The sequence below is a fragment of the Anabrus simplex genome, chromosome 1 (assembly GCF_040414725.1).
Source record: "Anabrus simplex isolate iqAnaSimp1 chromosome 1, ASM4041472v1, whole genome shotgun sequence".
Classification (NCBI taxonomy): domain Eukaryota; kingdom Metazoa; phylum Arthropoda; class Insecta; order Orthoptera; family Tettigoniidae; genus Anabrus; species Anabrus simplex.
This window is the reverse complement of record NC_090265.1, coordinates 371,733,882-371,749,274: the sequence shown is the minus strand read 5'-3', so window position 1 is coordinate 371,749,274 and position 15,393 is coordinate 371,733,882. Positions and strand designations below refer to the sequence as shown.

The following is a 15,393-nucleotide window of genomic DNA, read 5'->3' as shown; positions in this document are numbered from 1 at the left end:
AGATTTTCTACAGTGCAATAATAATTATTACAAAAAGGAAGTACAATTAATTTGGTTTCACATGTGAAATAATAAAGTTTTCTACGCATCATATCAATTGAATAAAGCTAGCCTTAGAAACAGAACATCTGTTATTTTGCACTGCAAGTATTCTCTGTACTGGCTCCTAAGAACCAAACACTACCTAGGAAACATCTCATGCTCCTTTTCCTGCAACTTTTCCTGGTACAATATGTTCGGTCATATTTCCCATTATTTGGTTGATATTTAGCTGTTTTTAAGAGCAGCATGTTTTGGGCAAAATTTAGGTCTTCAACATCTCAGCTCTAACCTTTACATTTATGATTCATCAATTGTCCAAAGAATTGATAATACCTGCAATCTGGGCTTCACGAGGGTTGTTGCCATCTTGTACATACTCAGCAGATACGTGAACTTTGGGCAATTCAATGCTAGCCTCTGAAGGTAAGTTAGCTTCAGTTACTTGAAGCTTGGTGGTGAAACTAAGCGAGTGGTGAGGCAAGTCAATGGTGAACTTTGCTTTGCTTCCTGTCACACCCACACTGTTCACTTGATCCATTTTATACTGGGCTTGAAGTGATGGCAACAGAGCAGCTGTAATGCTCAGGCTCTGCAACATAAGTATTTACAATGAGATCAACCAAAGGGAAAAATAGTAGATGACAGTGTTACTCAACAATATCTGCAGATCTCTTCATCAGAAGAAAAAAGTCTATCACTAATTCTTACCTCAAAAGGAGTATGAAAAAATGGGAAATTAATATTATATTGACACCACCACCTTTCTTAAGCATAATTTAACTTTATCTACAAATTAGCCTCCTTCCGGATTTTCAGAGAGAAATACCTGATGAGTTATAATGCAAGAGACTGGGTTTTTAATACTGTTCGCATTTATTTTACATCAAAGATTAATATGTTTCTGTGCCTCCTTGTTTTTTTACAAACAGCAAAAGCCATTATGCACCTACATTCCTTCAATGAATCTTGTTCATTTGTAACAATTGTATATTCTCTATTAAAAGGTATGCATTCCATTCATACATTACAAGTTCTAACTTTTCTCCACTGAATCATCATTTTCTCTTTTACCATATTAATGCTACAGTTTCCTCCGAAGGTTTCTGGTGATGATGGGATTGAAGTGGTTGTAGAATCAGAAGTTTTTGAATTACCATGATGATATTCCAATGAAAAGAATTCAAAAACAGCATACCTGAAGTACAATAGAGAATTGCATGACGAGAGGTTGAAGCAAGTTTGATTCTGTTTGTCGACGTTGAGGACCAGCACTTGTCGCTTGCGTAGAATATATGTGACGAGGTGAATGCTGGGTAACCAGATCTACCTCATCAGCTGTGGCACCACGGCTCATTCGGCTGGCTGTCCTAGTCACACGAAGTTCCTAAAATTCAAAAAAGACATTTAGACATGTACTACTTGTAACAACATTTAGAATATCCTGCGAGTGATGAGTGATTGAACTTCATGCAATATTATAGCGGTTTTCTACAATGATGGCAGACTGTCAGGGGAAGTGGGGTGCAGACAATATGCCACTGTCCAATCAGAGAAAAGATCGCCTAATGGTGGCGCTGAGAACTACTCAGTCGCTTGAGGAGTTTGCTGTGCTCACTTCGCTCTTCAAACTGCTATGTTGCCGAGTATTCTTTCTGTGTGCGTGTGGGTATTACAAAGAGCTTGGTTCATGAGTTTGTTTTAGGACGGTTGTTGTTTCGTACCCATGAGAGTAATTATTGCGACATCTTTTATTGCGTTCTTTGATTAGCATGTATGTAACATGTGATGTGATGTTCGCTCATTTCTACTTGTGTTGTTCTATGTTTTAATTTCGATAATTACCTTGTAATGGCAAACAGCAAGGAGATAAGGAGCCAAGATAGAAAAATAATCAGCAATGTTCATGAACATTTTCAAAAGAAAGCAGAAAATAATGGTCCTTTAGTGAGTGTATAAAGCACAACAGAGTGTGTCAGAAGCTTCTCAAGTTAGTACATGGTCCGTTCAGCATATTGTAAATGAAAACAAAGATAGTATCAAGTCATCTGGTTCAATCTCATTTTAATCACTGTGCAAACAAATCCAAAGGAACATTACAACAAAGGCAATCGACAGATACGATAATGATGTAATAAGAAGAACAATCCTCAGGTAATACGTAGAGTGTGAATACCCAACACTGAACAAGTTACTTGTTGATTTACAAAAAGATATAAACTTCCAATGGGAATTACTTCATTGTGGAGGATACTGAAGTCTATGGGGTTAAAGTATAAATAAAGAAATAACAGGAGAAAATATTTAACAGAGAGAGTCAATATAGTAACAGCCAGTAATACAGTAGCGTTTTCGAGAAAAATGCATCTTCTGAGGAAAAACGACTCTCTACTCCATATATTTTATTTAGATGAGACCTACAATCATCAGAATTATGCTTCAATGAAAATATGGCAAGATAGGGAGGGCATAGGAGGTTTAAAAGTTCCTGTGAGGAAAGGTGGACGAATTATTGTGTCATGTAGGTTCCATTCACACTAGTTTTCTACAAGAATGTAAACTGGTTTTCAGGCCAAAAGTGAAATTGACTAGTGATAACTACCAAACTGATATGAATGCTATGTTTTTAAAGAGTTATTTTTGAAGTTTTTAAGTACACATCAAAGACTCAGTGTTTGTAATGGACAACGGCAGCTATCATTCGATTCAGCTAGAACAAATCCCTACAACGATTACACGAAAAGCTGATATATCGTGGTTATCTGATAGAAATATTCCTCACGAAAGCAATCACACCAGAGGCAAACTGTTGTCTCTTGAGAAACTAGACAAGCCAAAGACAAAAATGTACGAAATTGATACACTTGCTGAAAGAAGAGGTCATACCGTTGTTCGCCTATCGCCCTGTCACTGCCAGTATAATTCCATACAGCTGGTTTGGGAAATGTTAGAAGTGCTGTAGGGAAAAGGAATAAAACATTCAAACTAGCTGACATGCAATCCTTAATAGAAGAGGACCTGGGTAAAGTAACCAAAGAGGAATGGAAGGCTTGTGTGTCACATGCTGAGAAATATCAAAAGGAAGATTATGAAAGTGATATGATATTGAAAACAGTCATGGTTCAGATCATCATAAATTTCCGAGACGACAGCCACAGCGAGGGGTCAAGTGGCAAGAATATTTCTGATGACAGCTCTGGTGACTGTGACAAGTGTCGGAGTGCTGTACCACGGATACTTCAGCTGGAGTGAGGTAAGATAAGAAAATATGTTGTGAAACTGTACTTTTGAATAAATTGCTTTTTTGTCTCTTGTCAATAATAATAATAATAATAATAATAATAATAATAATAATAATAATCTTAGTCGAAAAACGCAGGGAATTTAACTTGGAAACTCACATAGCATTTGTTGATTTTAAGAAAGCCTTTGACCTAGTTAACAGGAACAGACTTCTTAATATCTTAGCAGAAGATAATGTCCCACAACAGTTAATAGATAACATATACAACATGTACAGTGACAACCTTATTGCAATAAAGTTAGGTAATCATCAGACTGAATGGAAACCAATCAGCAGAGGTGTGAGACAAGGTTGTGGACTTTCTCCTTTGTTGTTCATAATCTATATGAACAACATAATACAGGAATGGAGGCATGAAAGGCATGGATCAATCCCAGTCAGCAGATATCTCACACATCTAGATGCCATACTCTTTGCTGATGATGTTGCATTGGTAGCATCATCAGAGGATGATCTTCGGTGGTCAGTATTTAATCTCCAGAAAGTCTCTTCAAAATTCGACATGATCATTTCACCACAAAAGAGCAAAATAATGGCCTTTAAGGGGAAGGACCCTATCCCGAGTAAAATCAGTTTAGATAATAAAATTTTGGAAAGAGTCAACGAATTCAATTATCTGGGATACAATTTATCTTACCAAGGGGAAATTGATATCTCTGCAAAAATAACCAAATTTACCAGAACAACAGGAATCATAAATCATATCATGAAGCCATCTCTTGTCCAGAAACACACTCGCTTACGTCTTTATAACACTTTAGCCAGACCAACCCTTTGCTACGGCAGTGAGGCATGGACAATAAGAACTCAAGACATTTCCAGAATTACAGCACGTGAAATGACATTCATGCGCAGAACAGCAGGCTATACGAAATGGGATCGTATAAGAAATGAAGATGTGCTTGAGGGACTGAATGTGAAATCAGTAATCAATTACATCTATGATTACCAAGAAAACTGGAAACGTCATGTTCAAAGGATGGAATCTGGAAGACTACCAAAGGAGATCCTACGCTATCAGCCAAGAGGACAGAGATCTATAGGACGTCCAATGAAGCGACGGAAAGAAAATGCAAGACCGTAACGGGCCACATGGCCCAGTATTTGGAAGGATGATGATGATGATTATGACATAACCTCTCCTGCCCAAAGGCCAACCTCACCTTCCCGAGATGAAAACCTGTTCCCAGCCCTGTTGACAGAGTCACGGCGGTATAACCGTTACATCCATTATGGAGGAAATGCTGTGATTTCAGCTAGTCCATTAGCTGAGAGGTGGCAGCCCCACCAATGGTCTTACTTCCTTCAGGCTAGCAACCCGTCGGAAGGACATTTGACTGCTTTCAAGTCTTGCAAAAAGTAAAATGCAAGACCGTAACGGGTCACATGGCCCAATATTGGAAGGAAGATGATGATGATAATAATAATAAGGTCTCAGATACTGTGTGCAGACATTTCAATATGATGCCATCTGGCTGTCTGCTCGTCAATTTCGATGTTCTGTTTTACTCTAGGCCCACTAAATGGCAGACCGAGTAAACCGAAACTCTCTTGGGTGTCTATGGCTGAGATTTAATGAATTTTGTCAGGTAAACACCACACCCATATTTCGTACAAAATGGAGAACTCTACCCAATTTTTCACAACGTACGAAACAATAGCTTTACAAACTTCTTTATGCCGTACCGGTAACTGAGTAGAATATAAAATGTAAGAAAGAGATCTAAATAGACATGCACCGCCACCTACAATAGAAACAATGTTATGTGGCAACGCTTCACCACTGATGTTTAGATCAGTTACTGACATTAAGCTGTATGCGTGAAAAAATATGTTTTCGCGTCGCAGTCTGTTATTTAGCTGTCTCCTTGAAATATCAAACACCAGAACGTTGAATCTTCTGATATGAAAAGTCTGTACTCTTCTTGGGAGGAATAGTTATTACCAAGGAGTGCGAAGGTTCAGAGCCTTCTTGCTCAAGAGTTTTATCACACTCAATTCATTACTGGTCGACAATATCCAAGTTGCCTCCGATCTCTCCTTCGTCAATATGAGTGACATATCTTCGAACCTTGGACAGCTTTGCTAATGACGCATGCGTGCGCCGATCATAATAAAGAAAGAACTTGTATTGCTTTCGCCTAGCCTGTTTTACCAATTGTACGGATGAAATAATTCCTTTATACTGTAAGCGGTTGCATAAATCAGTAACAAAATATAAAACGGTAATCATTCTCCTTGATAAAACAAAATTCCTGTGTTTAAAAAACCTGCTAAGAGGCAGATTCGAACCTACATTCTTGCAGTCCGTTGTCTTAACCGTTGCGCTATCATCACTGTGCAAAGTGCCTCCTCATTAATTCACTCACAAATATTCGTACATATAGACCCCTCTACTGTTAATTGTATTTATTTTTGTTAAGGACTTCGTTGATTACCGTCTTGAAATACATGGAATCGGAGTGAATTGGCGCTGATGGAAAGTGCTGCGGCGATTTTTGATTGGCAAAAGCCAAATATTCATGCACGCAAGGGAAGTATTTCATCTGGAAAATCTTGAAAATAGATATATTTCCGTTGACTTTTCAAGAAATGCAAGATTTTTGCTGTACTATTGAGACGATCTGGGGCACTGAATGAACATATATGTACAATTTTTTCACAAAAACGGAGATATTGAACACAAATGTAAAACTACATTTCACCCCTTTTCACCTCTTTAAAATCGGAATTTAAAAAATTTCTTTTAATACAGAACTTATGCTATAAGAAAAGAAATATGTAAATGAATATAAGAACAATAATTTACACAAAAAAGGAGATCTTCAACAAAAATATAAAATCACATTTCACCCCTTTAAAATAGGAATTTTTAAAAATCCTTTCTTAGCGCGCACCTACACTATGGTAGGAACATGTTCTCAAATTTTCATACAATTATCTCCAGTAGGTTTTGCTGTGTGTTGTCAGTCAGTCAGTCAGTCAGTCAGTCAGTCAGTCAGTCAAGACATCTTGCTTTACATATATAGATGTATGAATAGGTGGACCCTTCCTACCCTTTGATAGTGATCAATTGTCAATACGGACCATAATGAAATTCATAACTTATGAGTGATGATATAGTCTCTAAGAGACTTATGTTTTCCATCCCAGCTATATCTTGTTATCTTGTGGCTGTCTTGTTTTTGGAAAAAGGTACTTTTTGATGATCAATCTATTTCTTCTGCACAAATTAAGCAACGGTTCGCCTTCTGCATTCTATGAATATTGAATTTTCACGACCACATTGTAATCGAAACTGACTTTCAACCTATTAGGTTGTATTACGTACATTTAGTACGTGTTGAGGAGATGTTGAGTACAGAACAAAAATGGCCAACCGGACACCAGTGGGATCCGAACCCACAACCTCTCTTCAACATGTACTAAATGTACGTAACACGACTTAATAGGTTGAAAGTCGGTTTCGATTCTGCATTTCTGTTCCCAAAACCCATGTGGGTCCAATGATTTCCTCACAACCAAGTCTGTCTGTCACAAGGAAATTGCCGTTTACAAATAAATTGATGAAGGACATAATTTCGTTGATATTTTCGATGTCAACATGTAATCCTACCCGGCCAGTGAACTTGATTGCATGAGGGCAATAGACTGATGCGTATCGGTTATTTGAATGTGCTGAATTTCACTTTGCCCAGAGTCTGGTATATCATCATCGGAATTGCTTTTGCAATCACTGAAATCAGGGATGAGTTCATCACCAGAATCATCATTCAATGGTACATATGTCTTCAATTTACTCACTTCACATACTGTGTTTGTAGTAACTTGTCATCTTATCGCGACACAATAACTCACTTCACTACACACCCTCACAAGAATACCACGACTGGCTTAGGTCCGTGTTTACTCAAAGAAAAAAAAAGAAAGCAAGCATTGGAATGTACCCTCTGTTCAGGTAGTCAGGGTGAGGGACTATTCATTTATATGCCATCTATGGTTTTCAACACGAACTCCAACTTCATACGAATTTAGCGCTAAATTTGAAACAATGTTTATATCATGCAACCTTAAATGCCTTTACTCTGATATGGTCCCGCACATACGCTGCTCTTAAACACCTTAAGATGTCTACGGGAGTGAATGTGTTAACGATACCCATTGATTCATGACTCCAACTGGTGTAAATAAATCGTTACTAATTTCATTGTGATCTGTACCGACAACTGTAAGTTAACATTTTATTCTGTAACTGGTGTAAACAAACACTGAAGTTCGAAACATAAGGGGAGAACATGTTTTTGCAATAAGAGCGTAAATAATATTGGCGACAGCAGTTATTTACTCCTTAGAAATAAAGACTGAAGTAAACTATCATTTAATTTTAATACTAGGTCCGGAAAATAAACAAGAATGTGAACTTCAAGATACGGCAGCATGCATCACCGATTTCAGAGGTTAGGTTATATACTCTTGCGTCTGATTACATTTCAGAAAGGCTATTTCCATGTACTATATAACTAAAAGGTTACCATTACTTTACAGGAGGCTTGAAATATGTTTTCATAATACATACATGGTAATGTTATTACAATTTTTAAGAATGAAAATGAGCATGCACATTCACAGAGTGATTTTCTGTAAAAGCCTAAAAGTACCAAAAAGAAAATAACGAACAATATTGAAATCAAAATGAAACAGCAATCAGTTTGTTCAAAACCTTTTGCAGATGTTTTCCATATAGCGGCTTACTTGTTAGTTACAGTGTTTGCTTTTTGGTACTTTTCAGACTTTTACAGAAAATCAGATATAACAAAAATCTGCTATAGCGAGTAAATTTATTGCCACTGTAAAGATTTGATAAAACAGACTTCTATTATAGTTGATTAGACGTCCACCTCCAGCATTCAATGTTGTACTCTCCTTGAATGAGATTTTTAGAATTCAGTGTCTTATTTAAAAATATAAATGAATGAACAAATAGAATGTATAGATGCTTAAAAAAGATTGAGCACATGGTATGGTATGTTCCTCACATTTACTGTAGTATTTTATCAGAGTTAATTTTAATTATCAAAATATTGATCTCCTACATAGATACAAACCCTGTGGATATTCACAACAAACATTATATCTATAGGTTCAATTGTTTCTGAGGAAAGAGTACCCATGAGGAATTTATAGAATACCCTGTGCAAAATCTTTTTTTTTTTTTTTGTTTGCCTACTTATACACTTATAGCTATAAGCTATTAAGAAATTCTAGTAATGAATAGGATAATAAAATACTAAAACAACGAAGTGAGATGGGGATATTGGCCTTAGGATGATACCTGCAAAGTTGATGACAGCTGTTTACTGCCCCGAGTCATCATGCCATGCAGAGCAACTGGGTGCTGAGGAATATCCACATTCACTGCTCCAACAGTCAGAAGGCCTGAGTTCTTATCTTTAGATCGACGCGAGATACTGGAGTACAATGCTTGAGACTTACCCACTGTCACCTTCACAACAGTCCTACAAAGCAAAGCAGGATAACACTTAAAATTACACTAATATAAAGAAAAATCGAAGCAGTTTTCTAGTTGATGATACGATCAGGTAAGGGAACAAATTGTGAAAATCAGTACTGTGTTTAAATATTACTAATTTTATTTGACAACTGGTTTCCATTACTAAATCATATTAAGAATTTCCCAATATCATTTAATGTATACAATTGGAACAACTGTTAAATCTACTAGTCTGGCTAAAATAGTAGAATTCTGTGGCAACATTCACAAAGAGTATCCCTTTCCTTTGTACATATCTTGCAATAAATGCAATATTGAACTTCTGCAAGTTTATCAGGTGATCAAGAAACATCTTCTAAAGCTAACACGCTAAAAGTTAAAAACTTAAGTGGTACTGAGCAATTGGTGAATGAATTCAATGGCCTTTTCTAATTTGACAACTACTGAGAAATATAGTGGTATGGTACTAGGATCACAAACTTGACATGTAACCAGTTAAATGATCTACTGCTAGTAATAATTACCAGTACAAACTGAAGGTAGCATAGAAAGCAGAGGCATGTATTGAAGTTCATCAATCCCAAAACTGCTGGGATGCCTTACATCTTAAAGCACTTGTTCTCAAGATAACAAAATGTCCTCCTTCCATAATTCTGCACAGGGAGTATTTATTATAGTTCCATGCCTGTACTGCAGTGACTATGCACTCTCCTTAAAGTAGTTAAGCTAGCTGGGAATCAGATAAAGTTTCAACAGTTTCATTACTAACTGCAGCACTCAGTCCACAAACTGCCTTCCAAATAATATCGTTTTTTGAACCTATCCAGCCAACCATTTGAAGCTTTGAAGTCCATAGGGCCAAGTTTCCCCAATTTCACACATGCTTCCATTTTTATTTACGCCCAATCGATTGGTATATTTTCAGAATGTGCTCCTTTGAACCACCCAATTAGCATAGATTCCATTTTTTCACAGGATGATTTTTTAACATTGTTTCTCTTTTATGCTTAGGAATTACACAGTATTTCTTAACCCAGAATTTTCTCTTTATTTTTCAATATTCCTACTAATGAAGAATTTGCCAGTCCCAAACTTCGTTCCATCTTCAGTGGATCTATTAAAATTAAAATAATTTAAAATATACTAATATTCATTAGAAGACTCATCATCATTGATTGTCTGATCTTTTGATCGAAACATTTCAGACCAGACATCAGGATACTAAAACAACTATTTGATTACTTTTTGAAAAATAAAATCAATAATAACTGGTTCAAAGAAGTTCAGGATGATTTGAAAAAATTGTGTATAACTCGGCAACAAATCAAAGACAGAAAAAAGAAGAGGATTTTGAAGAACAAAAGCATAAGTTTCAAACTAAAAACAGTTGAATGGAAACAATATATTATATCGGACACACAAAGGGCTTCCAGGTCGGAGAGGATGAGAAAGTTCTGGGAGAAGAAAAAGAAGAAATTAACTCAAATGTATTGATTTAAGTGCTCCAATGTGGGCGTAAAATATGTAAATAATAAATACTAATATTCACATAAGTGTGTTGTCATGATATTTAAAAAGGTTGAGGACAGTTGTAGTGCAATATAAAACAAAAAATGAATGAGAAAAATTAAAGGAAATTTTTCTATACAGGAATGAATATTATAATTAATTAATGTAAGAAATTTAATTTTTTGTCCGTACTGAACTGAGAATTATAATGATTAAACTTTTAATGTCCACCTATTCAATACCCTATGAAATCTACATTATATCACATTTTATAAAACCCTATGAAATGTACATTATATCGTATTTTATATCACGCACAATCAACATCTATCACAAGTTTTATATAATTTGCCTATTTTCCGATTTATTTGTACAGCTGAAGATGCATCGAAACTAGTACTGTATATAATTAGAATGTTGTAATTACATCTATAAACAACATTATTGTATTCAATAGGTGGACATTAAAAGTTTATTCACTGTATGACAATTAAAATTTACCTATTTGAGATAGGAATGACCAAACATGTTGAGTCAGCAGTTACACGAGCACTAAGCAACATCCACCAAGTGCATTACTGGCAAGTGAGTGGCACATGACATTACGTCACCTCAAGGTTGTGAATAGTATACAGTAGAAGTCCGATATAGCGAGTACGGCATATAACGAGAACTCCGTTATAGCGACGACTTTTTTCTGTCCCTTCAAAATTCCTATATTAAACTGTGTATCGTCCTTCGGTTACAGCGAGAACCCTATCACTGGCGCATCCGTTATTACGAGCGATTAAGCGCACGCGATTTTTTCCGTTACCGATATTCATGCACCCCAGCGATGATATTGCATGCGATCGATTACCTTCGGCGTCGTTTTCTCGCTATGTGCACTAGCGATTTCTCTCGTCAACATTCGAAGCCGATGTCGGAGTCGATTAGTAATACCCGTCGACAGCTGTTCCGTAAAGAAAATTCGAAATGAAGGAGAACATATTTTCGTAATAAATGCGTAAATAACGTGTCCGGTAACGGTTGTTAACTCGATAAAAATTAAGGCCGACTAAACGACCGCTTAATTTTGAGGCTAAATACTGCAATTAAGAATGGGATACACCTCGAGATATGGCAGAGTGCTTAATTGATTTCAGAGGTTAGTTTATATTTTGTCGCGTCTGATTAAATTACGGAAAGGCTATTATGAAAATTTATAGCAAGAAAGTTATACTTTCTCTATTGGCGCTTTAAGTGTGTTTTCATCATACGTATAGTATGGTTAAGTTAGGATACGTGACGCTGTTTGAATAAGAAAACTGAAACATTTGCAACAAAATGCGATTGATCATCTTCGGTACAGTATAGTTTTCTCACTTTGTGTATTTGCGAGCTTTCTCATTGACATTCAAAGGCGATGTTGGAGTTGATTAGTGTTGTATGTCCGGCGCTCCCGTCTCGCTCCTCCAGCCAGCTGCACGCGCGCCTGTGTATCATTCTGCTAGCTTCGACGCGCAGCCCTCAGTGCGCGTGCCTGACCATCGAGTGTACTATAAATAGGAGCTCCCTGCCTGCTCACTTGCCCACTTTCCCCGGTGTCCAGCTCCAGAATACACCCTACGTCGAGCACGGAGGCTACTCCTCTTGAAAATGTGCTTCGACCAGGTGGACTGAATTTCTGGCAGTACGAGGTTTCACCTCTGGTCACCGCTCCCTTTCCTGTTTCCGCTGCCTATGTTCCGTAATTCTTTTACAAGCCATTTTCATTCCCTAATTTACGCAAGCTCCCTTAGTTTCGCTAGGTGGAATTACTTCAATCAATTGAACTTGCTTTTTAGGAATTCAGGCACTTCAACCAACAAGGACTCTCAAAGACATTTATGTTAGTGTGCCAGATAGTTTTCGACTATCAACGTGTCAATTCACAAAGACTATCTTTTCAAGATAGAAGTGTATATAAAGACTGTAAACCTGTACATATTGTATAAAGACAGACTTTTCCCAAGATTCAATATTCCTTTTTGCTTCAAAATAAATTTCAGTTATTTGTGTAAATATCATAAAGTGAAGCAATAAAAGTTGTGTTTTGTAAACTTCAACCTTGGTTACAACACAACTCTATGGCGACGAGGTAAAAACGCAACCACCTACAATTCTTCGACCCCAGTTGCCAACTCTATGGTGACGAGGTACAAAAAAGGCAACAAACTACACGTCATCAGCCCCAATCGCCAACTCTATAGCAACGAGGTAAACACGACACTACAATTCAACAGGCCCAGTTGTCAACTCTACGGCGACGTGCTAAACAACAACGACACTCCAACCAGTTCTGACACACAGCTTACCTTACTCTTTCTTGCACGCATCTCGCAATGGCTACTGCGGAACAGCTCGCTACGGTCTTCCACGCCTTACAGCAGCAACAACAACAGTTTATGCAACAACAACAGGCAGCATTAATTCAGGCTATTCAAGCTATTTCTGTCTCTACACAGCCATCAGCTATTCCTCCGTTCTCTGCTTTTGATCCAGCTAAGGAAGAATGGTCAGTTTATTTAGCCCGTTTACAACAGCATTTCATCTGCCATTCTGTCACAGATGATCAACGCCGCCGCGCACTATTTCTTAGTTCGGTTGGCAATGCTACGTGTGAATTACTACGTAAATTAAGTCCGGAAGAACACTTATCTGAGGTACCCTTCACGCAGCTCTTAGCCCGTCTCACGGAACACTATGCCAAAGCTCCTCACATAGTGGCTGCTCGCTATACATTTTTTCAGAGCAGAAAGCAACCCCATCAGACACATACTGAATGGATAACTGAATTGCGTGGTCTAGCTAAACCCTGCCAGTTCATCTGCTCCAAGGACGGTTGTGGTTCATCCTACACTGATTCTCTCATTCGGGACATGATAATTTTACATACTCCTGAAGACAAAATACGTTTTGACGCTGTCAAGCAGAGTAACCCTTCTTTAGAAGACGTCCAGCGTATTGCTACGATTTATGAGCTTACTACTAAGACTGCCGCAGCCATAGCTTCTCCACACGAAGTTGCACAAGTCTCGCCTCAGGCCCGCAAGTCCTCTGCTACAGTGCACCGTACGGATAAGGCGCTCTCCACCAAGCATTCTCGCCAGGTTCCCTCTCGTAATGCTACACGGAAGCCCAATTCTAAAAGCACCTCGAAACTCCTGCCTTCCTGCCGAGGTTGTTTCAAGCATCATGAACGTCGTGACTGTCGTTTTTTCAAAGCTACTTGTGAACGATGTAATAAACTTGGACACATTAAGACTGTCTGTCAAAGTTCGCTCCGCCCTGCTAAGACTACTGCAGCACGCCGGAAGCATATACAGCCCCGCCAAGACATGGAAGTTGATCAGATCAATCTTATTCTTCCCACAAAGGATTCTCACAAAATCATCATTCCTCTCTCATTCTCTGATCGATCTGTCGATTTTCAATTAGACACTGGATCTCCTGTCTCTATTATTAACCTGACTACCTACCACGACTTAGGTTCACCTTCATGCTCTCCAGCTGACATCCAGCTCGTGACATTTAACAAGAAGAAAATTGACATCAAAGGTCAAATCAAGCTTCAGGCTAGTTATAAAGGAATTCAGAAGACCCTTCCTCTTCTCGTAGTTAACAACTACACTGCATCAAACATTATGGGCATGGATCTATTTAACTTATTTGGTTTCCAGATACATGACAACATTAACGTCGTATCTACATTGCATCCTACTTCTGACGTTACCGCTCTCCTAGCGCAGTTTCCTGAAGTCTTCGACTCTCAGCTCGGAACGGCAAAAGACTATACAGCTCACATACAGCTGAAATCCGGAGCTAAGCCTCGCTTCCTCAAAGCTCGTCCAGTACCCCTAGCACTTCAAGACCAGGTCACGAAAGAATTAGAAAGATGGATACAAACTGGAATTGTTGTACCAGTTACTTCTAGTCAATGGGCTACTCCACTCGTGGTAATCAAGAAACCTGATGGTAATGTTCGACTTTGTGGCGATTTTCGATCTACAGTCAACTCACAACTTGACACAGATATCTTTCCTATTCCACGTCCAGAAGACTTATTCCGTCGTCTCTCTGGTGGACAATTCTTCTCTCGAGTTGATCTTAAAGAAGCATATCTCCAGCTACTTTTAGACGAAGAATCTAAGAAATTTCTCACACTCAACACTCCTCTCGGACTGCTCCAGCTCCAGCGTCTCCCATTCGGTGTTTCATCCTCAGCGGCTATTTTTCAGCGCTATTTGGCTCAACTCACCGCCTCCATTCCCGGTTGTGCTAACTACCTGGATGATATTATTGTTACTGGAAAAGATCATCAGGAACATCTAACCAATCTACGCCTCCTTCTCCAGAAATTGAAAGACAATGGCCTACGAGCGAATCTCGCTAAATGTACCTTCTTTCAACCTCAAGTTCACTACCTAGGACATATACTTGATAAGAATGGAATTCGTCCTAGTACACAGAATGTCTCAGCGATAGTAAACATGCCAGCACCTCAGAACCTCAAGCAGCTTCAGTCCTTCATAGGCAAAGCGAACTATTATAATAAGTTCATTCCACGCTTCGCTACAGTGGCAGCTCCATTAAACGCTCTACGTAAAAAAGGTGTTAAGTTTCAGTGGACTCCGCAATGCCAACAGGCATGGAAAACAATCAACAACGCCTTAATTCAAGCTATACAACTCACTCATTTTCAGCCCGACAAGATCATCACGCTAGCTACTGACGCTTCAGACTACGGTGTCGGTGCCGTTCTCTCCCAGAAGGATCGTCATGGACAAGAACGCCCCATCGCCTTCGCTTCGAAAACACTTAATGACCATCAACGTCGATACTCACAGATAGAGAAAGAAGCTTTAGCCATCATCTTTGGTATTCGCCGTTTCAATGAATATCTCTATGGCAACCATTTCCTGATCATTACCGATCATAAGCCTCTCGTACACTTATTCCATCCTGGTAATAAGATCCCAGAGAATTCCCTCAGAAAGCTTCAAAGATG

At 38.3% G+C, this 15,393-nt stretch overlaps 1 protein-coding gene across 1 annotated transcript in view; it reads right to left on the bottom strand.

Moving 5' to 3' along the window:
- Positions 1 to 15,393, bottom strand: part of tweek (transmembrane protein KIAA1109 homolog tweek) — an 843,591-nt gene that overhangs the window by 314,223 nt on the left and 513,975 nt on the right. Inside the window, 3 exon segments of the mRNA XM_068226772.1 lie at positions 376 to 631; positions 1,238 to 1,426; positions 8,676 to 8,859. Of these exon segments, the coding sequence (XP_068082873.1) occupies positions 376 to 631; positions 1,238 to 1,426; positions 8,676 to 8,859 (629 nt within the window).